The following is a 24,425-nucleotide window of genomic DNA, read 5'->3' on the forward strand; positions in this document are numbered from 1 at the left end:
TGTGGTACCTGCGCGGGATTTCCTCATCAGCATACAAGACGTTAATGGAATACGGACCCTCTCGAGTGGGAACATAGTTAACCGTGTGAGTTTGGTCACCGTTATCCACAATTTCTGCTGGCTCCACCACACCTAGTATGCACAATCCGAGCATAGGGGGGGGGGGAAAGTTAGAAGTTATTACAAAAAAAGCATTGCAATCTGATGAAAACAGTCTCACACACACACCTTTGGGTCCCTGCACGCGAATCTGCAGCGGGGCCACTCCAGCTTTGGTAGCATCCACTGTAAAGGCCTGTGGAATATTGGCCCTGACATTGCCACCAAGACCAGGACCTTGGCATTTCACCTTGGAACTGTCCACTGTGTCAATGACTGGCACTGAGAAAGGACTGCCTGCAAAAAAACCCCATTACATTTCAAGAAGGATTTTGCACAACATTCCTCTGATGCTAGCGAGTTGTGTACGTTAAACAATGGTGGATAGATGACAACTGACAGAGCACTGAGAAGCAGCGACTTGAATACCTTTGATGGGTTGTCCTCCATAGGTTACATTGAGGTTGTAAGTGCCCGGCTCGTAGGGGATATACTCAACACTGCAACTGCCGTCTTTGTTATCAGTGCAGGACATTTTGGCCTCCGATGGACCTTCCATTGCCAAGCCAAGACCGCCAGTGCCTGCTCCCCTGTAAATAAGTTGAATACACAACAGTTGAGTTCTCACTTCCTCACGCGGTGAAACTGTCTTTCAATTAAAGTCCCATTCACCGTGTCTCCACTGTGAACTTGTTGGGCTTGTTGGTCGTGCCGCTTTTCAGGCCTGGGCCATGCACGCGTACTCTGGCCGGATCACAACCTTCAGTGACGGCAACACGGAATGGGCTTTTTGGCACTGGTGTACCATCATAGGAGACCTCCACACTGTGTGGACCTAGGGTAAACAGGGAACATCTTTAAGCCCGTGTTTCTGTCATGACACAACTTTTTTTTTTTTTTTTTTTAACTGAAGATGAAACGTTTCTACAAACCTTCCTCGTAGGGAGTGTACTCGACGTTATAAATCCCATCTCCAAGGTCGGTGATCAGGCTATCAGTACGGCTGCCCGATGGGTTGCTAATCAGAGTTTTGATGTGGTCGCCTCCAGACAGCGTCAGAGCACGAGCATCTACTGTGAAATCGGTGGTGGCTTCGCGAAAAATGCCTAAAACAAAACAACAAATTTGGTGAGATGTCCTACAAGTATGAACAGGCTCAAATGTAATAACGCAATCCCCTGATGATTACCCACTGAAGATGATTTGGTTTTAAAGGTTGGCAAAGTCACTTTAACAAATGCTTGTCTGTAACTAATTTGTGAACTCTATTTCATCAAGAGCTACATCTTGCTTCTGGACATACAACTATGATGTCAGTAGTCGGAGCTGTAAGAGTTCTAAAAGAAACCATGATTTATTCCTCGTCAAGTAATTTCACCTCAACCTCACGAAATGACGCAGAATGGGGTAGTTAGTGGTTACTATAGATACATCAAAAAGGGGCAAAATAAAAAAAAAAAAGTTTGTTCGATCATTGCAGAGGAAATAGATTTTTTTTTCTCTTGGTTGTTTGCAGTGGTAAGAGGGAAATATGTGGCTGTAGGGACAAACAAAATGCCAAGACTTTTTTCAAGCAGCACCAATGAATGATGAACAGTATATATAAAAAAAAAAAAAAAAAAATAATAAAAAAAAAAAAAAAGGTAGACATTTTTCAGTTACAGCTCTACGAGTACACCTGTGTAACCAACTTTTTCTCACCTTTGCCTTCCACTCCTGGCCCAAACACACGGACTCCGCTGGCATCAACAGCCGGCTCCACCGTGAGCCGAGCTGGGAAGTTCGGCACATCCTGGCCACCGTAGCGGATGGTCAGAGTGTACGAGCCAGGATAAAGTGGAATGTAGGTGATTGTGTACGTGCCGTCCCCGTTATCCTGGATATGAACTTCGGCCTCTGTACCGCTGTCGGAAATGATCTCTATGGTCAGTTCAGCTGGGCCGGCGTTGGTACAGTCCACAATAAACTCCCCTGTTTCCCCAACCTTGGCACGCTCCAAGCCTGGGCCAGAACAGCGCACCTGAGAGGAGATGAAAAGGTTTCGATGATTCTGGTCCATGAAACTGTGCACAGTTTATGTGAGTCAGAATTACCTTAGAGGGGTCTGTGGCAGGATAAGCTATGGGCGTGAAAGGAGATCCAGGGATCTGCACTCCATCGTAAGTCAGTTCAACCTGGTATGGCCCTGCTTCCCTTGGAATGAACTTGACCTGACTGGTTTCTGGACTCAACCCAGGCTCCACCTGAGATCATTTGAGAAATCAATACTTGGATCTGGTGTGTTTAAAATAAAACAATCAATCAATCAATCAATCAATCTAGATGGAACAATGGACCCCACCTTGCTAGCAACAGGCTTGCCGGATGGTGCTGTCACTTTGGCCGCCACTTTGCCCTGACCTCCAGCACCCTTTGATTTCACAGTCACCTCCTGGTCCTTGCCTACAGACATCTCTACAATAAACAAGCACAGTAACGCAGCGTTGAAAAGACATTGAAGTTGGGGGAGGACTAGGCAAGTTTAACAGGATGCAGCATGCATATAGTTTTCAAAGTGCTTGAAAACCCAGTTTGGAATGACAGGTAGAAAACAACATTGATTTGTTACTATGGTTCAGAACAGGACTGATAAGCACGTACTGTCCCCCAGTCCCGTGACGTTGATCTTGCTGAGATCCAGTGAGGGCGCCACCGCAACATTAAAGGGGCTCTTGGGTATATGATCTCCACCATAGGTCACAGCAAGCCCCAGAGGACCCTGATATCAGGAAGGAATTGAGATTCAAGGTGGTCCGCGTCAATACCAATCACAAGGTTTCGCAAAATAACTCCATCGTGTTGGTGAAAAAGTGAGGGAGGACTTTAATTAGGGTCACAGTCCACACCAGTGGTGAGTGTGGAAAGGAGGTAATGAAACCAATCCAAGCAGGTTGGAATAGGTAGAGGAAAGTGCTAGGGGTGGCAGAAATGAAGATTAGATGCTTTTTAAGAGTGACCAGGGAGGACAGGTTTTGAAATAAGCTCATCAGCAGACACACAGCCAAGGTTACATGCTTGAGACCAGACCTCCGTGTTCAGGAGAGCGAGTTATTGTAGAAGCATGATTAGGATGGAACTGCCAGGAAGAAGGTTAATTGATGTAGTGAGGGAAGACATGAGGGCAATTGGCGTCACAAACGAGGGTGAAGATGTTACGCTTGGATAAAAAAAGGGCTGTGAGTAAGTGGGACAAGTAATTGGACAAGCTGAAAAAAAAAAAAAAAAAGTTTCTTGCAATAAAAAGCACAAAAATACAATCATTTGCACTTATGGAGTAAAAAAAAAAAAAAAAAACACTGACTACTATACATGATCAACATACAAACTGATAAGCTTTGGCTAAGTCAAGTATTGCATTTGGAAATGAGTCTACTGCATACGAGACATGCACAGATGAAGTGCTGCTTCCACAAGTGAAAATGCAATTCATGCTATGTAATTCACATTCACTTTTTCAGACTCTGACATCACCCTGTCTGTAGTCAGGGTAGTAAAGTGTTCTCGTCTTAGTACAAAAGCATGACCCCCTTCCAAAATTTAACCACTATGTTGCAAGTCGATGCCATGTGAGGGTCTTACCTGCTGCACAGGAGTGTATTTCACAGTGTGGGTATTGTCGTGGTTGTTAATGATTTCAAAGTCCTTGACTGCCTCTGCTTTGATGGGGCCGACAAAATTGCAGTCCAGGTTGGCTTTTCCAGCTCCTTTTGTGGTCACAGTGAAATGAGTGGGCTTGTTCAATTCAACACCTAGAAAGGGGCAACAGAACATTGAATGTGGACAATTGAAGACATCATAAAATGTACGGAATTGCTCAACCATACCACTGGTTGGTAAACAGTGTACAAGTAGAAGGTTTTTAAAAATATACTGTATTCTAAAAATCCCAGAATAGTTGTTAGCCATGACTTGAGGTGTTTTACAAAATGTAGAATTAGGTCAAATTTGGAGTTAAAATGTTTGTCATTTTTCTACTACTATTGGTAAAACCTCAAGCGATCCTTGACAGTGAAACCCCAAAAACACTGAATGATACTGGATGGTTACGGAAAAAAGTAGGTGGTGGTTTGATAAATTTGTGAAGCACTGTACATTACAACTAATGCAGAAAGGGTGAACATTAATATTGTTTGAAAATGAGAAAAAAAAAAGAGAAAATTTGAATACAATGGTAGCCTTACCACTGCGGCTGAGTCCTGGGCCTTCTGCCTTCACTTTACTGGCATCATGAGCAGGATCCACCTTGATTCTGATGGGTGTCATTGGAATAGCCTGAACAGTACAAATATGATATAGTCTTGACAACATCTCACATACACAAAGTACCAATGCAATTTTCACGCGGGACTACAACTCACTTGGTCAGCAAACAGAACCATGATGGTGTAGCTGCCCGCCCCAGGTGGCGTGTATTTGACAGTGAACGTATCGTTATCGTTCCTAATTATATCAAAGTCGATGTCGGCTTCTGCGTTGCCCACAATGCCAGGGGCGCACTTGATTCCGATGCTGATGTCACCTTTGGACAACAGAAAAAGCAAAAGTGAGTAGGGCATCTGTTTGAATAACTAATAATACAACGGGATAACATCGAAGAGCTCGTAAACTATCCCATTGTTACCTTGACCAGCCTCAGCGCAGTCGACCGTAAAATATGTTGGCTCGAAGGCTTTCAGACCAGTCTTGGCCACTCCGGGTCCAGATACCTTCACCTTGTTTGGGTGGCAGCCTGCCCCAACATTCATCTGAAGTCCAACGCAAAAGAGACCACTCAATGCCAAAATGTCATTTGGGGGGGGGGGAAAACAAAAAATCCCAGCAACCGTCAGAGCATACATACCCTAAAGGGGCTGTCGGGAATGTTGACTCCTCCCCAGGAGACCATGACTGTGTGCTTTAAAGGTTTGCGGGGTGTGTAAGAACAAGCGTATGTGCCGTTGCCATTGTCTTTAACCTGGACGTCCACGGGGGTGCCTTCCCCATCCTGCAGAGTGGAGGCAAACGTGTGTGTGTAATGGGCTATACGTTAGCAAAATTTACATTTAAAATGAGATCATCTCCACCTAGCTTAAAGCCTAGTGCGCTATTGCCCATAAAGGAACAAGAGCAGGGAATGGAATTACATTCCTATAAGACAACATTACCTGAGCAACAATCTTCAGCGGAGCTTTTCCACCTTGCTTGGCATCTACCGTAAACTCAGTGGGCTTGCCAACGGCCAATCCACTGCTCTGAAGACCAGGACCATATGCTTTAACCTGAAGGGGGGAAGAAGGAAAAAAAAAAAAAAAAAAAAAAAAAAAAAAAAAAAAAACACTTTTATTTGTAAAGGGGGGGGGGGTTTAGGGCACTATTACATGTGTTGTGTCCCAAGCCATTGCTCACCTTGTCAGGATAGAAATCTTTGCCAGGTGGGTTGACAATCTCAGCCATGAAGGGAGAATGCTGAATGTCCTCACTGTTGCAGAGCACATGTACTGCATACTCGCCAGGCTCTGTAGGCCAGTAGCGCACGTCACACGAACCATCGCCCTTGTCGTCACATTCGATCTTGGCCTGAGATGGACCTTCCACAGAGAAACCTGAAGAGAGCATTCCAACTTTAAGCAAAGCAACCAGAATGTAAGCGGTAATGAACATTTTAAAGCTCATCAAAAACATACCCAAAGTGCCAACATTGTCTCCGACAGCCTCCACGACAAAGTCGGCAGATTTGCCAATCACGCCGCCCTCTAGGCCGGGACCCCAGGCCCTCACCTTCTGCTGGCCGGCCTCAGAACCAATCTTGACTTCAATGGGACTAAAAAGAAACAAAGATTTGCACATGGTGAAAATGTTCCATTTGTTGTTCGTCATTTTGGTGTGTACCTGCGAGGGATATGCTGTCCTCCCCAAGTGATGGTGATGGTGTAAGTGCCGGTTGCAGTGGGGTAATATTCAAATCCATACACACCATCTCCCAAATCTGTCCTCTTGCACGGTTCCTCAAGTCCCTCTGTAAACAAGGAGGCACGTCAGTGGTCTTGCCTTAAATTGCACTTTAAGAAACCATCTTTCAGCACTTTAAAAAAAATCTAAACTACCAACAGAATAATACACAAAAGGTATCATGGTGGAAACCCAGCAGTATTAAAATCTGATAGAAAAACTCACTGGGACCCTTGATGGTGACTTTAAGCTCTCCAGTGCCAGCTCCTCTGGTGTAAACTTTAAAATCTGCGGTCTCCTTTACTCTTAAGCCCTTGGGCTGCAGACCACGACCCTTGGCTTTGCAGAGGCTGGGGTTGCATGCTGTTGAAAGAAAAGCACACACACACACTAAGAGATGGCTTGATGACAAACTAGGTCAAGAAGGCACATGTATTGTACTCATGACATTTGACCTTGGCAGTCTACTGCAGTCGGGTTCCTGCTTGGCTAAAACCTTGAGCACCAGCAAGTGGAAATCTTGTACTAGACAGACTTATGTCAATTAGGCTTTGCTGCCTATCCTACAACCACTAAGAACCGTGTACCTACCAATCTGGCCTTCACGCTACTGTGGCCATCTTGTGTCACATACCCTTTGGAATTTGTTGATCTAACTTAGACAATGACTGGGCTTTCAAAGGAGTAGTAAATACTTGCTGGTGGTAGAGTGAGATTTAATCTTAGCTTGCTCAATTGTCATGCTCTGGATACCTTGGAGAATATAATTAGACTCTTGCTTTATATTAGAAACAAAAGTGCAAAATCATTTTGGTTGACAAGGGTGCCTTGCAAAAAAGTGTGTAAGTTTCATCATTTAATGCTCTAGTGGGTTGAGAGTGTAGGGATAGGATGCAATATTTATTTAAAAACAAAAAAAAACAAAAAAACTAAGTCTAAATTGTATTTCTATCAAAATACATGCTACTGGACAGCATTGGGTAATTCGTCTCTGCCATCCTCATCAGAGGAAGTGGGCACAAATGTTCTTGTGTTTCAAGTACATGGGCCAGACGTGGCGGTCAAAGAGGCCGGGGGGGGGGTCTGGCACCGTGTAGTTACCAGCACACAGGAAATGGCATCCAACGGTCTGTTAATGTGCAATATAATGCCGGTCATGCGGGATAGCTTTCCAGGGACAAGGGAAAACACCACAAGATAAGAAACTGGCTTATATGACAATGGAAAAGATGAAACGGTTATAAAAAAATTTTTTACCAGTCCATTACACTTCCTTTCCCCACGATGCTCGCTTCCCCTTACCATTCGGAACAATTTCTAACCAGTATTTAAATACTAACGCTATTTCAGAGTATTATTCATTCTAGACGGAAAACTTTTTTAACCCAGCAATCTGTTTGTAAAATATGCAGTGCGAGTCGAAATAAGCGATTGAAAGGGATTTGGGGCTGGAGCGCACACAACAGTGACTAATGTCGTTATGTAATGTGCTGACAGACTTGTTACTGAGCTGGAACAAATAGGATTCAAACTGTTTAATAAAGCAAGGGCTACTGTCGACAAGACAAAACGTCTGTTGCGAAGCAGCATGTCAGGGAGAAGAGTCTTTCCTCATGGAGGTGTGGGATTCTTCTCTACTCTGTTACAAACTGAAGGACCTTATAGGCAGATGGCAAGTCCACAGATGGAATCATGACCAGACATGCAATTTTGTCAACTCCATGGGTAGACAGCTCAAACATTCACGCATGCAAGCAAGCAAGCATGCATGCATTTTATTTTTGAAAACTGCACATCACCATCTTAGTGAGGACATTTAGTGGTATAACCCATTTATGGAATCATCAAGTGATTTAACACTTAATATCGCTTTCACCAAAAGCAAAAACAATCCTCAAACTATTGTTTGAAGGCATGTTTTGAGAATGAATTTCCCTCCAAAAAAAAAAAAAAAAAAATGTCCTTACTAAGATGGGTTTAAAGTATGCCACTTAGAGAGACAGCGAAACAACACAAAAGCAAAGACACCGACACATTTGGGTACCAAATAGAGATCCCAGGAAACAGGAAATAACAGCAGAAGGAAGAGGCAGCTCCTGAGAGTAGACAGATGCCACCGGGCCTCTATCAGAAGAGGCCAGGGACCAACGATCCAGCACAGAGGCAGGAGGAGACAGCAAAGCATTAAAAACACAGAAAACTCTTGAAGATGTTTCAGTAACTGACAGCTTGTGGGACTGTTAATGCAGACGATTCTCTTTATAGTGATCTTACCTTCACCAATGTTCACCGTGAAGGGGCTCTTGCTGATCTGACCACCGGCAAAGCTGACATAGATGGTGTGTTGGCCCTCCTGGGTTGGTTTGTAGGTGCAGCGGTAACTGCTGTTGCCCTTGTCCTCTATATTGCAAGTTACAGTGTTCTTCTTCCCTGCGGGGTCCATGATCACAACCTCCACCTCTCCAACACCAGCACCTGTGCAAAGTGAGGGACATGAGGAAGGCAAACCAAAGGGGGGGGAAAAAAGAGATAGTATTGTGTAATTACCTGCTGTGTAGATGTCAAAGTAGGTGCTCTTGTTCGCAATGTTGCCCATGGGCTCCAAGCCAGGTCCCTGGGCAGTGGCTTTGCTGGAGTCTCCTTGAGCCATGCCAATCTCAACCTCAAAGGGACTCTTGGAGATGTGTTGGCCAGCAAATAACACTGTCACCTACAAATTGTCAGAGGACAGACAGAAAAAAAAACAGAATGAGCATGTTATAAAGAAAATATGCAGATGAAATAATGGACTTAGTTACATTAAAGTTCTTGGTTTGGGACTGATTGACAACTTCAACTGTAAAATGAATTTGTCTTGATTGTGTTGCAATATTATTTAGAACCATTGTTTGACTTAAAATTGTCCGGATCCTCTGATTGCCAGCAGTAATTAGTCATTGATTTTTGTAGTCCTTCATAAAAGCAAACTGATTATATTTTGGGTTTCATTAAAATGCAAACATCAATATTACCTACTGTGATATTGTTTGTTGTTTAATTGTTTTTTTAATAGTAACAATACCCCCCAATTGGGTAAAAAAAAAATCATTTCGTAGCACATTTTCAAGCAAATCTAATTTTATCAATGGATTTGAATAATCGATGGAATATTCGATAGAGTAATTGATTCTAAAAATATTTGATAGTAACAGTACCCTCATTTGAGCATGTTGGGAGGGTGAAAGAGAAGCAACTTTTTAAGCAGAGTAAATAATTAAATTATTGGCTCTTTCCACACTTGACTGTCTTCCAATTAAAATTGCAGAAAATCCATAGCTTACCTTGTGCATGCCTGTGACTTTTGGGATATAAAAGACAGAGTAGGTGCGATTCTTATCATTGTTGGCTGTCACTTTGGCCTGGATGTAGAAGTAAATAGAATTTTAAAATGCAAAACTAAGTGATACCATGTGATTAATGACATCAAGCCTCTATTAACCTCCTCTCTGTGTCCTGCGGGGTCCTCGACAAAAACAAGGACTTCTCCCATTCCTGCACTGATGGTCTCCACAGTGAAGACCGCTTTCTTCATCACGACATTGCCAAGTGGCTCAATGCCTGCAAAGAGAAGAGGCAGTCTTTGTTCCCTTGAGGTGTGTTTTGGGAATGCGTGTGCGGGCGTGTTTAGTAGTAGGACGTCTGTACTGTGTGTGCGTGTGTGTTTACCTGGTCCATAAGCACGGGCTTTCTTGGGGTTGAGTTTGGGTCGTAGTGGCGCGCCAGGCTTGAGTTTAGCCTTCGGGAACTGGGACAGGTAAGTCATGACGGAATGCTCATCCACATTGGGGTCAACAATTTCCTCAGGGGTTATGACCTTGGGGGATTAGGAAAAAAATAAAAAAAGAAAGAAACTTTCACCATGGATTAAAACAGGGAGGCGATGATTGCAGAGGCCACATGGAAAGCTTTACTGAAATCTGTACTTTGGTATAAAGTACCTGCAACCTACTAACATTTAAAACGGAACAAAAAAAAAAAAAAAAAGAACACACCCACTGAAACACACGCCCTTTGTCGTTTTTGAAACAGCCCAAAAAGGCTCTTCTTAGCCGAAGCATAGCGGTGGGCGGAAACAGCATTGACCACACATCCAAGTGTGAGCACGCGATGCCGTGCCAGCTGCCAACTCCGTGCCAGTCAGCACAATGCAACACTTGCAACTGCAGCACCCGAGACACTCAATTATGAGTTTTGAAACTGCACTAAGTTCTGCTAAATAAACCCAAAAGGGTGAATGAGGACAAAATGATCCTCTCGGCCCAATGCAGACTGACGGTGTTGAAACCACACAACCGGTACATACAAATAAAAAAGTCACAAATGTCAAATATTTGTCAGTAAGTTATGATTCGAAGTCAATGAAGGCTACTATGTCACCGTTCACAACTCACAGAACAAGTGTGGCCATGAATTAACCAAACCTTTCAGAGTCAATCCCAAATGATTTGTTAAGTTTCAAAAACAAAGATTTCTTCACCAACAAACGTGGCCATACAAGCCTAATTCTAGTGCCAAAATTGAAGAAAGGAGTGCATTTTATTGTTCACATTCCACAGGTGGAAGGAAACACTGCTTAAGTCTTGGGAAGAATTACGCAGTATTTTAGTTTGCAAGTTTAAACACATTGCCGGTGTGGTGTAGAGGAAATTTGTCACTTTACCTGCGGTATACCCAGCCAGTCATCAGCTTGCTGCATGGCCTCACGGGCGTTGTCCACTGGTTTAGTCTGATCCCACTGGTCCCAGTCAGGACACAGACCTGAGGGGAGCAAGCAGCAAAGGGAATTGAGTCTTTAAAATCAGCATCTGATTTACCTATGAAAAAAAAATATCCTGTGGAAAGTAGCGTACAATATTTTAATCAAGGAGGATGAATATGACGATCAAAATTATTCTGGTCAGGACTTTGTGCAACATAATTTTTTTTTTTTTTCTGTTTTAAGGAATTTGCTAAATATTAATAAATTCAGAGGAGGCAAACAAAAGCCATTTTTTTCCAGCGTGCCAAATATTTGCCTAACTAGCAGTGTAGTTGTTTGGGCGTCTTTCTGTAGGGAAACAAAAAGCTCTTCTGCCACTCCAGGGTGTGGTGGTATGCTAAAAATTCAACAAAAAAAACAAAAAACAAAAAAAAAAAACATTTTTTTATCTCTATATCAAATTCTCCTCCCTTTATTCACCTCCCACTCACTCTACTGATATGACAAATTCTCTTTGGCCCATTAAAGACTTTAATTGACTTTCCTTGACCCGACCAGGAATCTTCTTCTGAACTTCTTTGCTTCAACAAGCCTGAAGTGTCAAACGCTTTTAAAGTAAAATATACAGGCCTTCAGCAGTCACCTGGAGCACAGCTGTCGACCAAGGCCCCCAGAGCCCGGCCAGTCTGCCAGTCCCGGTTGAAGTTGGTGATGGGAAGCTCGGGTAGTTTGTTCTGAATCCATCCCAACAACCTCTGCTTGGGGGTCTTTTGTCTGCCATCATCTGCCTCCTCCTCTTCATCCCACATTGGCATGGAGATAGAGTAGTGCAGGATCAAGGTCCAGATCAGACCCAGGATCAGCTTCAGATTCCCATCAACGATGGCTTTGGAGTCTAAAGGGGGGAGCAGAGTCATGTTTAAATTAAGATGGGTGTTTAACTAGTAACAATAAAAAATATTTAACCGTGTAAATTAGTAGTTTGAATGAAAAGAAACAGTCCAAACGCTACGTTGGACTGGAGCTGCCCCCTTTAAGTCCCGCAGACCACGAATTTATAAATTTAAATGGAATAAATCGGATAATGGATTAGATTACTGGGGGTTTCCTTGAATTTATTTATGGCAGATAATGACGCGTTTGATCCTCTCATGCAACCGCCCCCACCACAGAAAACAGGAAATTCCCCAAAGATGCAGGCATGCCACTCATCACGTTGCTAATGTGATATTCTAAATATTTTCAAGGAATGGTACCAACTCTCTGACTGCTCTGAACTCAGTGGTTTTGGTGAGTGGAATAACCCCTGGAGGAGTTCTGCATGAAAAGTGTTTCTAGGGTTGCACAAATTTCTCATAGCTCACATCACATACAAACTACTAAAGACTGAATACTAATCAGCAATCTCTGCAATTAAATGGCTGATTCCTCTCCTAGTTACAGTTATACCTCCTATAAACAAATCTTTGTGATGTGGAGATTAAAACCCATGGGATCAAGCATTTAAATAGACATTCCCAATATACAATTATCTCTACATTAGAAAAAAAATAATAATGAATGGTCAGAGAATATCACAAACAAGTAGCATGTTCTAAAATACATAAAAGAAGCTTGCTTATCTACAATGGCAAGCATTACAATACAATTTTTGCATTTGGAAACGCATTCATTGTACATTTCCCCTAACGCGCCTCCAAAGCTTCTGACGATGGCATCACGGCCCATAAAACCATTGCCCTTAACATTTGCCGCACGTCCACAGTATGTGTTCAGACACGAGTCGAGAAAAGAGAAAATGAGCTAGCTTGGGCAAACGACCACATGTAAACACATTCAGCTTGTAACACTCACAAGCATGTACGTACATGTTGCACAAGATGAGGGCCATCGGGAGAGTGTTCTCAAGCTTGAGGAAAAGGCGGCGCGCCGTGTGTGTACGTGCGTGTACGTGCTCCTAACTGATGGTAATCAGACATAAGCATGTGTGTTTAAGCTCTGATAAACTCTGTGGAGGTTCTGGACTGTCGACATGAGTCCAAATGATAAAATCTTTGTCTATATTAAAATGCCACTCCAAATGTGCTGTGCGATGATGTGTCACAGGAGGTCAGGTATGGCAGTGGAAAAATACACTCCTCACAATGATTTAGAGCAGGTCAGACACAAAAAAAAAAAAAAAGTCCCCACTTTAGTAACCCCTCACCATGGGAACTCTGCATTTGTGGATCACCATAGCAACCCAGAGTCAACTCACTCTGCTGTAGTCGAAAGAAAAGAGGTGATGACACACAAAAGCCGAGAAGTGTGATGGGATAGAAAAAGCACAAAATGGTGAAGACTTGATTAAAACAAACAGATACAAATACGTTTTATATTCAAGTGCACCACGCGTCAGAACAAGCAGCAAGAATGCAGATGAGGCAAAAGATGGGTGTGTCCCACCTTCACGAGCTAACTCGACTTCTGTGACGTTAGCAAGCTGTAAAATTTCCCTTTAAATCCCTGACCTCATCTCTAAACCTCAGTCTCCAAAGTTCTCCAGCTCTGTGATGTCATCATGGAGAAGAATTTGATTCAAGCGGCAACCTCTTTTTTTAAAAAAAAAAAAAAAAAAAAAAAAAAAAAGAATGGGGGCTACACAAAATATTCAAACTAATATTGAAAATATCAGCCGAGTGTTTAGTTTTGGGCGACAGTATATTTAACAGTTGTGTTTCAATAACTGGCAAAGTAAAATCAAAACTGTTCATATATATATATATATATATATATATATATATATATATATATATATATATATATATAAATTCCAGTGTTATCCAACCTTTTATTCCTTGATAAAAAGCAGTCAACATTCTCCTGCTTTGGGACACAAAGCAGCTCAAACTTATTAATCCGCCTGAGTTTGATACATGCCTTTCTCTCCGCTAAACTTGCTAGGAATGTGCCGGCATTCCCGTCAGACCACACCAGTTCAGACGGAGCCCATATACGGATACAGACTGCTACATTGCTGATTCATACCCCCTCCATGCATGTGTAGATCACACTGCCCCCCCGCCCCCATACACAAAAAAACTCCCATGACTCAACTACATGGCGCGTTTCCATAGCCATCAGCCCCCGGTTGAGTGTCACAGCCATGACATCATCGCAACCTCTGACCCTACAGACCCCCGCTCTGAGCATCACAAAGATCAAGAGGGCGTGGCAGAGCCAGACCGGGGAAAAGAACAGCGAGAGCATCAGCAGGACTTTTATGACAATTACTCATACCAATCCAGACTGGCATTTTGTTACGATTTTGATTCCATGCAAGGAAATTATTATCGTGGCCAATGGAACAAAACGACTTATGTGCAGTCCTTCAAAGTCAAACAATAACTTGGGCTGGTCGTAAATTCACCCATTCTTTCTTAACTGCTAGTCCGGAAACAGCTGGATATGACAAAACTACTTGTAAAAGTTCTTCTACATGTGCTGGCAGGAGCTTACCACACTAACTTGGCTTCAAATGATTACGCAGGTTTGCTGCGTTGTCCACATTAGCTGAATTTGCTTCCGGTCACTTTGGAGATACTGCCACAGTGCAGCTGTCAAAAATAGCCCCATCTTGGGAGGATAACGCCAAGTCATGGTTGATCTCTTAGCTACATAGTTTGCTTACATCCTAAAACTTTCAAATGAAAGCAAAGCTGGAAAACTGTTTATCTGTTGTCACACTTCCACAGTATCAGATAGCATAAATATGCACGCAGCTCATCACACTTATCGACCTGTATTTTTTTTCCGATAATTCCCCAGCCATTAGTGCGATAGGCTAAAAATTAACAGTAAGTTTCACTTCTTGCTTTATACTGACAAAGCAGTACAGAAAATAGCTGGATGGAAGCTCAAATCTTGCCGTCCAGACATCACCAAAAAGTGGCAGGGTAGAATTTTTCCAGACAGAAGCAATCTACCGAACACATTTCATCTTCATGTTGGCTTGTTATGATACTATTTAATATTAAAAAGGTTTCATGAGCTTGTTTTACTTGACATGAATGTATTTAGCAGGCTGAGGGTTTGACCCGCTCTCAGGCCGTTGCCTTCCTCCTCCACTTGCCTCCCTCCCTTAAACAAGCCAGAGTGGATCTACTACACTTCCTCATTTTCCTTTTTGCCATTACCACTCACTCAGACACTCACCCACCCACCCTGCTTGCCTGCCTGCCTCCTCTCTCCCTTGCTTCACTCCCTGTGACTGGGGAAAAAAAAAAAAAAAAGTTCCTCTTGGTTTTTTAGCCTTAAAAGGGCAGAAGCAACTGGATCTTGGCGGCCCTCCCATTCCACAAGCTCTGGTTACAGAGGAGGGAGGAGGGCTTTGGGAAGATTGGGGGAAGTGAGACAGAGGGTGGAAGACCTCAAGAAGAAAAGGTAGAGAAAGTGCTGTGTGGGATTTTTTTTTTTGGGGGGGTTAGGGTTGTTCAATCTTGCACAAGCAGGGAAGTGCTTCGCTCAAATGAGTTTGTCGAAAACATTGGCAAAAGGCAAGACGGTGCTGCAAGAGCAGACTAGCTAAAGGTGATGAGGAGGCATCGCATAAAATGATGAACGCGAGGCTTTAATAAATACCATGTGGCTTCAATCAAATGCTTTTTCATGGAAGCATCTGGGAACACTGAGCAAGCACACAAGTTTGCATTTGCAAGTCATTGATGAGCTAAAAAAAAAAGCGCAAAGCACTTCCAGAATTGTACCCCGCTTGTTTTCCATCCATTGGATTCTATTATGGAGCAGACATTTCTCTGTGAATCGGTTTGATGAGGAGCGGGGCGTGTTTCCGACGCTGATGTAATGAAATAGGCCGCGTGCCAGTGAATGGAACTAGAATACGCATTCGACTTATGTGCACAACCCCCTTGACCAGTCACGTCCTCCCTTCAGACAGGAAGCTATGCCAAACGATAAGGAGCTGGCAGGAAGTGATCCATTTGGACGAGAATAGCAAAACTCACAAATGCATTCCTCTCTGGTCTTACGTCTATCTAACTATTGAATGTCTATACCACTAGTGCAATCACCAACAATTATCTACATTAAAATACAAGACACTGTAAAATCCAGTAAATAGACAGGATGAAACGCAAGCTCTTAGCATCCATATATGAATTAACATTTTATCTTACCTGTTTTTTTTTGTTTTTTTTAAATGACATTTTATTCAATTCACTGCTGGGACATTTGAATTTCCCAATTGACAAAAATCATTTATTTTCACTGCAACCTCCCTGTCTACCTCTGACAGCGCCCGATTACTTGAGTTTCATTGACTTTTTCTCGTTTCCATGTCAGCATTACGAAACAGCCGGGCTGTTGCCACACGTGGCGGCTATGTCTCAACCTGCCTTCTCAGCTCGGGGCGATAGACAAGAGGACAACTAGTTACAAAGTTACACCACACTTGTGTTTACATCCAATCATCAGCTCGGGGCGATAGACAAGAGGACAACCAGTTACAAAAAGTTACACCACACTTGTGTTTACATCCAATCACAAACCCAATCACGTCAATTATCGTTCAGGGCAACCAAGGGCTTAAGTGAAACTTTTTTTTTTAATTAAAAAATAAAATATGCTGCTGACCACAGAATCTGCAAAGACACTATTTGGTGTTACGGGTTACTTCATAAACTACCTTCCTTACACAAGCATGATGCCAAGTGGGAATGATTAAGCCTACTCAAACATGACACAGCTGGAATATGCACTCGGGATGTCTCAAGCAGGTGGTAGGTGGTGAGTTGGAGTTTTTGCGGAGTACGTGCTAACACTCACAGATTGAGGCGGAAAAGCGAAACTTGGACTTTCATTGATCAATAAACACTTATTCATCTCTACCTTGAAAATACAGGCTCCGCATTTACTCTTTTGTATGTGGTTGTGTATGTGGAGACTCATCTGTCGCGTGTTACGCGACCAACATGCCGGAGATGGCAAACAAAAGCTATAAAAGACGCATTGCGAGTAAAACTAGGACAGCGGTGAAGAAAGAAAGAGACCTCAAGCATTACGCGATGTTCTGATGGCAGTTTGTGCTCAATTGTGGTGAGGGTGGCTGGAAGGGTGTGTCCATTTTCTGCAGAGAGAGAAGGAAGTGAAAGAGTAAAGTGGGCTTGCTCTCTCATCTTCTGATTAGAAGAGTCAAAAAAAAAAAAAAAGAAGCTGGATAAGAGTGAGTCAGCTGGCATCACGGCCTGAAAGACCAACCAGTGACCTGTTTAGTCAAAGTGTACAATTAATGGTGAGGGAAATATCATATTGTGGTGGTGCTTTAAAATTAATTTGCATGGCGGATAGGCTAGCATAATGAGAACAATCCAAAATTAGGACTCAGATTGTAGCCTGGAAAAATTCTGTGAGCACATTGAAAGTCCAAAGTGTCCTAAACATTCCTATAGAGATGTCACTTGTGTCTGATTCACAGCTCCTCAAGTCACTAGAGATGCTCCGTGGACATTGTAGGTGAAAAAAAGAACATCCAAGTGCGTTCCATGATATAAAATGTCAAACTTGTTTTCAGCTGTCACAAAATTCCTAATGTGCCTTACTACCATTTGCAGAAATGGAACGAACTGTATAGAGAGCAGCTTCTCTGTGATGGGTAATGGCAATGAATTTAAAAATGATGTTTGCACTAAATTCACTTCCTTAATTTCTATAAATAAAAGGAATGTCATATTTTCAAAACATTTCATTCATTCCACCAAATAACTTGCCGGTGGATAACAGCACATCTTCACACGGTCATTATAAAAATCACGTGTTAGGAGAATGATAAAGCTAAATTTATGCTTCTTTTTCCAAATCTAACATACTTGTTTAAAGATTAATGGTGAAAATCTGCAAAGACTGAGAACAGCAAAGATACTCATTCAATTGTCCTGATAATTTGGGTGTGGCTATAATGGCACCCACTTTGCCATCTGGAATAAAAAGACCCCCCACCACCACCATATAAAAACTTGAGCAACGCACTGTTAGGCCCATTTCTACCCCTACAGCATTAGGTTAGCTAGCTAGCTATACCTACATGTCAAAAACACATTTCTGCATGACAGTTGTGACATAAAATTTAGAAGTCTTTACAGGGACATTTATTTAAAGGAAGCACAAGGCTAATGTGGACATTTAAAAGAATTGCAACATTATAGCTGTCTTGTAAGTTTCTTGCTCTAGCGCTCATATATTGTCTTAGCCACAAAACTAGGTAGGAATGGACTTCCATCTGTTATTGTAGTTTGGCTTTCATGGAGGTCTAAAACACTAGTGCTCTTGTTCCTTGAGCTTCATTCATTGCAGCGCCACCAATGTTTGCGTGTTCACACAGAGATGTTACGAAAGAGAGCTCAAAAGAGACTTCCCACAATTTAAACTGATGTTTTTGCCCGTAGGTCATCAATATGATAAGGTACTGGAAGCAAAGTCCATTTGACTCAATCGGATGTCACCCGGTAGGAGAGAAAAGTTCTTATTCCGTGGAATCCCATCCCACAGCGTGACAATGGGCCTCTATGGTCAAGCGGGTTCCTCCGGGATCAGCTGGGATTGCCTGAACTACAAAGTTTGAATTCGAGGTGGGCGAGCACAAAAAGACAGGGGGGCCCCCTCTTCCCAGTCCTCCCAAATCAAGTGGAGAAAGGAGGAGACAAGGAACGAGCCCGTGTAGACACGCGCACAAATCGAGGAACCGCCTGCTTTTTCACGCAACACGAATGTTAACACTTTCTTGTAACTTGCTTGATGACAGTTTCATTTAGTTTTACAACACAATTGTTGATGAACCTCGGTGTCGTCCTTTGAAGAGAATTCATGGGGAAATGGGACACAATGTATTCACAGCACCTGGTCAAAAGTGATTAGCGATGGGAAGAAACAGAGAACATTGTGTGGAGAAACAAAGTGCTTCTTACCTTCTGGGCACCAGGCTACATTCAAGACCTCGATCGACATGTTTTACGGATTAGCATGGATTTTTTTGTCGCAAAATGTCAAATTCTATCAATGTGACTCACCTATGGACACCAGCTTGATGTTCTCCTTGTCCAGGAACTCCAGTGCCACCGACACGTTCTCCAGCTGCATCTGGCGGAAGGTGGGCCTCTGGTTGTACTTTCGGAACATCTTCTTCTGGGACAGCACCTCCAGTAGCCCGATGAGCCGAAGTCCATCGCCGAGGTCCGTCTGCAAACTGCCGATCCGCTTGTTGACGCATTTCAGGTGCTCGTTACACCAACGGGTGAACGTGTTCTCCTGGATCTTCTTCCACGGCGCATCCTCGGCCAGGTCTTTCTCCGTGGCTGGCATTTCGGCGTCCTTGTCCGTGGAGAGAGCGTTGGGAGCGGGCGCGGCGCTCTGGTGGATTCGGGGGTGGGAACCACTCATTTTTATAGCGTTGGCTGTCTCTCGGTTCGCTGCCTTGTTTCTGGGTGGAGTCTATTCAACTTTTCCTTCACTCTGCCAATCGGCCTCGTCTGTTTGACAGAAACAAATCAAGACGGAAAGTTGGAAAGTAAGCTTTTTACAACACGCAAAATAATCGGAATAATTGTTAGACATGTAAATAGGATTGTTAATTTTTCAGGTCGAAAATGCGCCGGCGAAAAGCAAGTTGCCTCAGGCGACCATTTCGGACTTTTTTTTTTTTTTGTAACCCATTGTGTTTGTGTCCCCCCCGCTCAAATTCAGCTCACCCACAACCGAGATGAAAACCAATTTTGGACATTTATTTTATGGTGTTTCATCCTGCAAAATAAACCTTTATGTCACCACTCCAATATGTATTGTTATTTAATATATATGATAGCACACTTTCGGAATGTTTAGCCCCGCCTCTTAAAAAAAAAATCTTTTTTTTTTTTTTTTTTAAGGGGGTCAAAGTTCCAAACTTTGCACTCATACCATTGCTTTCAACACAAAACTGCACTGCAATCATATTTTTACTGAATCTAAAATTTATCTAACCACAATGGTTTGAATAACGGTCACATTTGTTGAATGAGATTTTGATTCCATTTTTTTTAGCTCAGATAACCGATCTCTTCCACCATAGTCTTGGGCAAATTGGAAAATGCTTGCACTTGTACAGAATGAATATGCTGTATGCATCACAAGACTGCAGTGTACCAGTAGTTATGCGCTGTGCCTCAAATTTAGATTCTCGGCTCCCGGCCTTCCTTCCGTCTCGGGTTTGCGAGTTTTCACTGGTCTGGATCCATCCTTAATTGGTAAACAAGCATGTTCGGTTGCTTGTAACACTTCATTGTCTCTATTTATGACTGTCATATTGTTGACATATTTTTAGAACAGGCCAACTGTAGTTCTTGCCCTTTTGGGCACCACATGGGTAACCCTAACCAATGGGATTTTGCAGATTTTTTATTTATTTTGCCTTTCTTGATTTTCAGGTTTTATTCTGGTGTCCCAGTTCATGCACATTTTGCACGACTGCTGTTATTGGTGCATGGCCAGAACTGTCAATGTGTTTGGCGTCATTGTCTGTTGTGTGGAGTCTTATCATTAAAGATACTAGTGAGGGCGTCAGACAATGTCTAGACAAACTTTAACCAGCCCTTTTGTTGTCTTTTCTGTACAGAGGAAAAAAACATCACTATCATCAAGTAGGCACAACATTATGATCTGGTCAGGATGACACAATACATTTCACATCTGGTGTCTCTTTTGCACACGTAATACTGGTCATAGTGGGCAATTTGTTAAAGCTCTTTCCATTTTATCATGTGGACATAAGAATATTTTCCAGTATTAGCAGTGAATAAGATGCTTGACATAGCGCTCTGTGATACTGAGCCTGAACCAATGAGTCCTCTTAAAGTAATTTAACACAAAAATGTCATGACATTAGAGCAGACTTTCCCAAACCGAAGGCCGAGATCCAAAATGGGTCACGAGATATTCTGTATGTGATATTGTTGGCACTTATTTAACAAATAAGACAGTTTCACAACCTTGATTTAGCACATAGTATTAAATATATCACTTGTGCCACCTAGTGGAGGAATATTTGTTCTGCCTGTCACTCTAGGTCACTCATATGGATGGTAGCTTATTTTTTGTAATAATAATAATCATCATCATGTTTAAGACCAAACAAATGGTATAATGGTGATGCCACAGTTGCTATCATTTTAACAGCAATCAGTAATTACCCAAAATAATGAATCTATACATTTTCAATACTATAGTATTTTTTTAAAAATCCAATTACTTTCCTGTTAATTTTCAAATGAAGTGTTTTACAAAATAATCCATTGAATATGCTAAAGTCCATGTTTTTTTTCTTATTTATGATGTCGAAATAGAATTATTTACATCCGTCTATTTACATCAAATCCATAAATTTGGGCTCAACCATTTATTTGGGTGATTTTAAATATTCCCAACTCTGACAGTGAATAATTGCATGTTTTATCAATCTTCATACTGTTAGAGGGTTATGAACACATCACAAGCACTGCAAGTTTAAAGTCTTTGGATTCCTCACTAGGAAACAAGGCAGTAGTGACTGTATAGACACGCAGCGATGGGACTGCAGCTTCTTTTGACTAAATAAGGAGCTCGGTGGCAGCAGCAGTCTCAGTGTGGCCTGCAGCCATTAAGAATGCTTTGCCTTTGTCTCTGTGTCCATGTGGGTGAGTGGTTGTGTGTATCTGGTCAATGGAGAATTTGAGGAATGCCCCCCCAAACATCCTATAAAACCCCCATGGAAGCCCTCTGGAGCCCTATACTTTAATATTGGCGCAAATAAAAGGGATCTTTTTAATATCGCCACAAAAAACGGTCTTTTATTTCTCGCTCTGTCTGTCTGTCTGTCTGTCTGTCTGTCTGTCTCTCCCTCTCCCTCTCTCTCCCTCTCTCTCTCTCTCTCTCTCTCTCTCTCTCTCTCTCTCTCTCTCTCTCTCTCTCTCTCTCTCTCTCTCTCTCTCTCTCTGCAAATTAGAGCAGGATTCGTAATTTCATTAGATGATTACTACTACTAGTCTTTGGGCATGTCTCTTCCACAACTATGTAGAGAACTTAAAAATGATTTCTGGTGGGACTCCTTGGGAGGTCGGAGAGAAGGTAAACTGTTTACTTTATTGTAAGCTATCGTTCCAATGGTAGTTAATAAATAGAACAAACACGACTACGAGCCCAATGTCTGAACAGATGTTGCTGGTACTTTTGACTTGTCTTTTGTCTCCCTCTAGTGGCTAAAATGTTGTGCTGCACGCAACCTGTCTTTCAGACAAAAGTTAACGTTTTAACCTAATATACTTTTACTAAGAATAAATGCTGGCTACAGAGGCACAAGCATTTACCATTATCTTAGATATGACTGATCTTTTAAGACGTAAACTCGCTCAATGGAATGGAATTGTCTTTTCTCTAATCACATATAATGAAGGAAAGAATGCAGCTTAAATCTCCACAGTCTAGACAGCTACTCAAAAACATATGGTGCTAATAAATAAGTCCTCCGCTAAAGAAAATGAATCATATCACAACATAATCTAAATCAAAAAGTGTCTTGTGATGGAGCTCTCACCAACTGATTCTAGGGCCTACTCGTAAAAAAAAGGCTTGCAAATATTTGAGTCATCGGCCGCTACTCAAACCGCTTTTGTTTGGGAACAGGTTCGTTCATGATGGCATGACTTGTTAGAAATCAAGGCAATAATTATGATATAAAAGCCTTTAAAAAAGATAACCTAGTCATTGTGTCAAGTTCAAGGCTTCAAACGTGGACTTTGAAGCGATTACAAGTAGTTTTCAAAAGGCTAAGCAGTCAGGCGATGTATTTGTACAGAGATGATTAATGAATTAAACACCTCAGTGGTGAAATGCATGCCTCACCTCGGTCTCAACTTGCTTCCTCTCCCCTGTGATGCAGTTGACTGCCAGCTGGCCATGCCAACAGCTTGGCGTCACTGCCCACCACACCCAGTCAGCCACACGGCCGAGCAGAGAGAGAGAGAGAGAGAGAAAAAAAAAGGAAAGCTCTCTAACCAGTACACGGCACCAATGTGCCAAATAAACATGCAAACTATAATCATTTTAATTGACATGCTCCTCTTGGAATTAAATCAAGGTGACAGGGCTCACTAGTGTCATCAGCAGCACAGTTAGAAATAACACTTGTTATATTACGCTCTGCAAATTGCATGCATCATTATCTTGTTTATTTGGATCTCCATTAGCAGCCACACTTGGCAACCGCTACTAAAATCAACACATCAATTTTAACATCTGAGTGGTAATGTCCTGCAAATAGCTCTGTCAACTGAATCATAAAACCAATGTTGATATACAGCATCAGCTCCAACATATACAAAGTAAAAATGGAAAACCAACAAAGTAAACTGGACCAATAAGTCGTTCTTTTGCATAATTCTCTTGAAACACTTTCGAAAAACATTTAAAATCAGCTACCATGCTGCTCCTTTCGTAACTGTTAGATCCGACAATCTAATCAAATAGAAAAAAAATCCTGTATCTGAGATTTAAATTATGAACACAAGCAGATTAAGCAGGATCCAAATGTGTGCGTGTGTGTAGGGGGGGGGGGGGGCACTTAAAAGTGTGCTTTGAAACACATGCATACACTGAAAAAGAACATCTCTATGTCAAAGCAGTTCCCTAAATTTGGCTAATTCTACTCAATAAAAAGTAGAGATTGTACATTCACTTCACTCACGTGTGCTTAAATACTAATAAGTTGCATTTCATCCTAACATAAAGCCCACCTTCAAAATCAGAACATTTTCGAGACAGTGGAGATGCCCATAGAATGCGCGTGCGCGATTTCCCAATGCATCTCTGGTTAAAAAACTATTATTAGAAGGAAAGAAAAAGAAAGAAAAACAATTGTCCGTGGATTACCTTATTTGGTGAAATGCCATAAATGAAGCCTGGCTAACAGAGGACCAGAGGCAAGTTACATGTGATCATGTACGACCTACCCGCAAGTTCCAAAATCCACGGTCACCTGCACGCGTGCGGGAATCGGGTGTTTAGATCAAGTCGTATGAATGTTTTTTATCGTATTGCATCACACGTACACACCATCACACATCGAGCGAAGCAATCGGACCACTTTATTTGACAAGGGTCTTTAAAAAAAAAAACAACAAAAAAAACTTACATGTTCTCCTGAGGGGTCTGTCTCCGCTGTCCTGCGTGGGTCTTCCCCACGCGAACTGCCAGCAGGAGGGAATGGACTTTCAAAGTTTAGACGCTCGTGCTGGTTGCAAACAGAAATGAGGGAAAAGTAGTCCCTCTTCACTCTTTGCTGCCGGACTCTCTTCTGAGGGCTAGTGCTTTAATTGGTGGACGAGTGAAAGCATCCAGCGGTGCTGTGGGGGTCTTCACTGACTGCCCCGACTCGCCTCTTCTTTCAGCAGTGACGTCACGACCGCGCCTAAAGGATATCAAAGGTGTGATGTCATCGTCTCGTGCGGCGCACTTACAGCTAAGATTCTGCTTGGAGTTGTGAGTCCTCCATCACAGCTGAGAGTCCGCTCAAAAGGCAAAAATGTTCTGCTTTACAATTCATCAGTGGTGGGAGGACATAAGC

The 24,425-nt window shown here is 42.4% G+C and overlaps 1 protein-coding gene across 5 annotated transcripts in view; it reads right to left on the reverse strand.

Annotated features, from left to right (window-relative positions):
- flna (filamin A, alpha (actin binding protein 280)) overlaps nt 1-24,160 on the reverse strand; it is a 33,621-nt gene extending 9,461 nt beyond the window's left edge. For 2 of the 5 annotated variants that reach the window (XM_085908746.1, XM_085908754.1), the window contains exons 1-28: nt 23,994-24,159; nt 18,865-19,323; nt 11,448-11,699; nt 10,766-10,863; nt 9,772-9,919; nt 9,545-9,663; nt 9,387-9,464; nt 8,614-8,776; nt 8,341-8,541; nt 6,292-6,429; nt 6,007-6,133; nt 5,802-5,938; nt 5,524-5,720; nt 5,283-5,396; nt 4,979-5,122; nt 4,760-4,883; nt 4,497-4,657; nt 4,320-4,410; nt 3,718-3,887; nt 2,740-2,857; nt 2,441-2,553; nt 2,193-2,342; nt 1,801-2,119; nt 1,032-1,205; nt 772-934; nt 529-689; nt 229-396; nt 9-132 (exon numbers count right to left, since the gene is read on the reverse strand). In XM_085908746.1, coding sequence (XP_085764872.1) covers nt 9-132; nt 229-396; nt 529-689; nt 772-934; nt 1,032-1,205; nt 1,801-2,119; nt 2,193-2,342; nt 2,441-2,553; nt 2,740-2,857; nt 3,718-3,887; nt 4,320-4,410; nt 4,497-4,657; nt 4,760-4,883; nt 4,979-5,122; nt 5,283-5,396; nt 5,524-5,720; nt 5,802-5,938; nt 6,007-6,133; nt 6,292-6,429; nt 8,341-8,541; nt 8,614-8,776; nt 9,387-9,464; nt 9,545-9,663; nt 9,772-9,919; nt 10,766-10,863; nt 11,448-11,699; nt 18,865-19,234 — 4,322 coding nt within the window. In that variant the 5' untranslated portion in view covers nt 19,235-19,323; nt 23,994-24,159. Of the gene's footprint in view, nt 1-8; nt 397-528; nt 690-771; nt 935-1,031; nt 1,206-1,800; nt 2,120-2,192; nt 2,343-2,440; nt 2,554-2,739; nt 2,858-3,717; nt 3,888-4,319; nt 4,411-4,496; nt 4,658-4,759; nt 4,884-4,978; nt 5,123-5,282; nt 5,397-5,523; nt 5,721-5,801; nt 5,939-6,006; nt 6,134-6,291; nt 6,430-8,340; nt 8,542-8,613; nt 8,777-9,386; nt 9,465-9,544; nt 9,664-9,771; nt 9,920-10,765; nt 10,864-11,447; nt 11,700-18,864; nt 19,324-23,993 lie in introns of all 5 variants that reach the window. The other 3 variants (XM_085908736.1, XM_085908763.1, XM_085908728.1) reach the window with 3 other exon arrangements.
- Nucleotides 24,161-24,425: the final 265 nt, after the last annotated feature.

Source organism: Syngnathus leptorhynchus, chromosome 1 (genome assembly GCF_054491065.1).
Source record: "Syngnathus leptorhynchus isolate UIUO chromosome 1, UIUO_Slep, whole genome shotgun sequence".
In the NCBI taxonomy this organism is placed as follows: Eukaryota; Metazoa; Chordata; class Actinopteri; order Syngnathiformes; family Syngnathidae; genus Syngnathus; species Syngnathus leptorhynchus.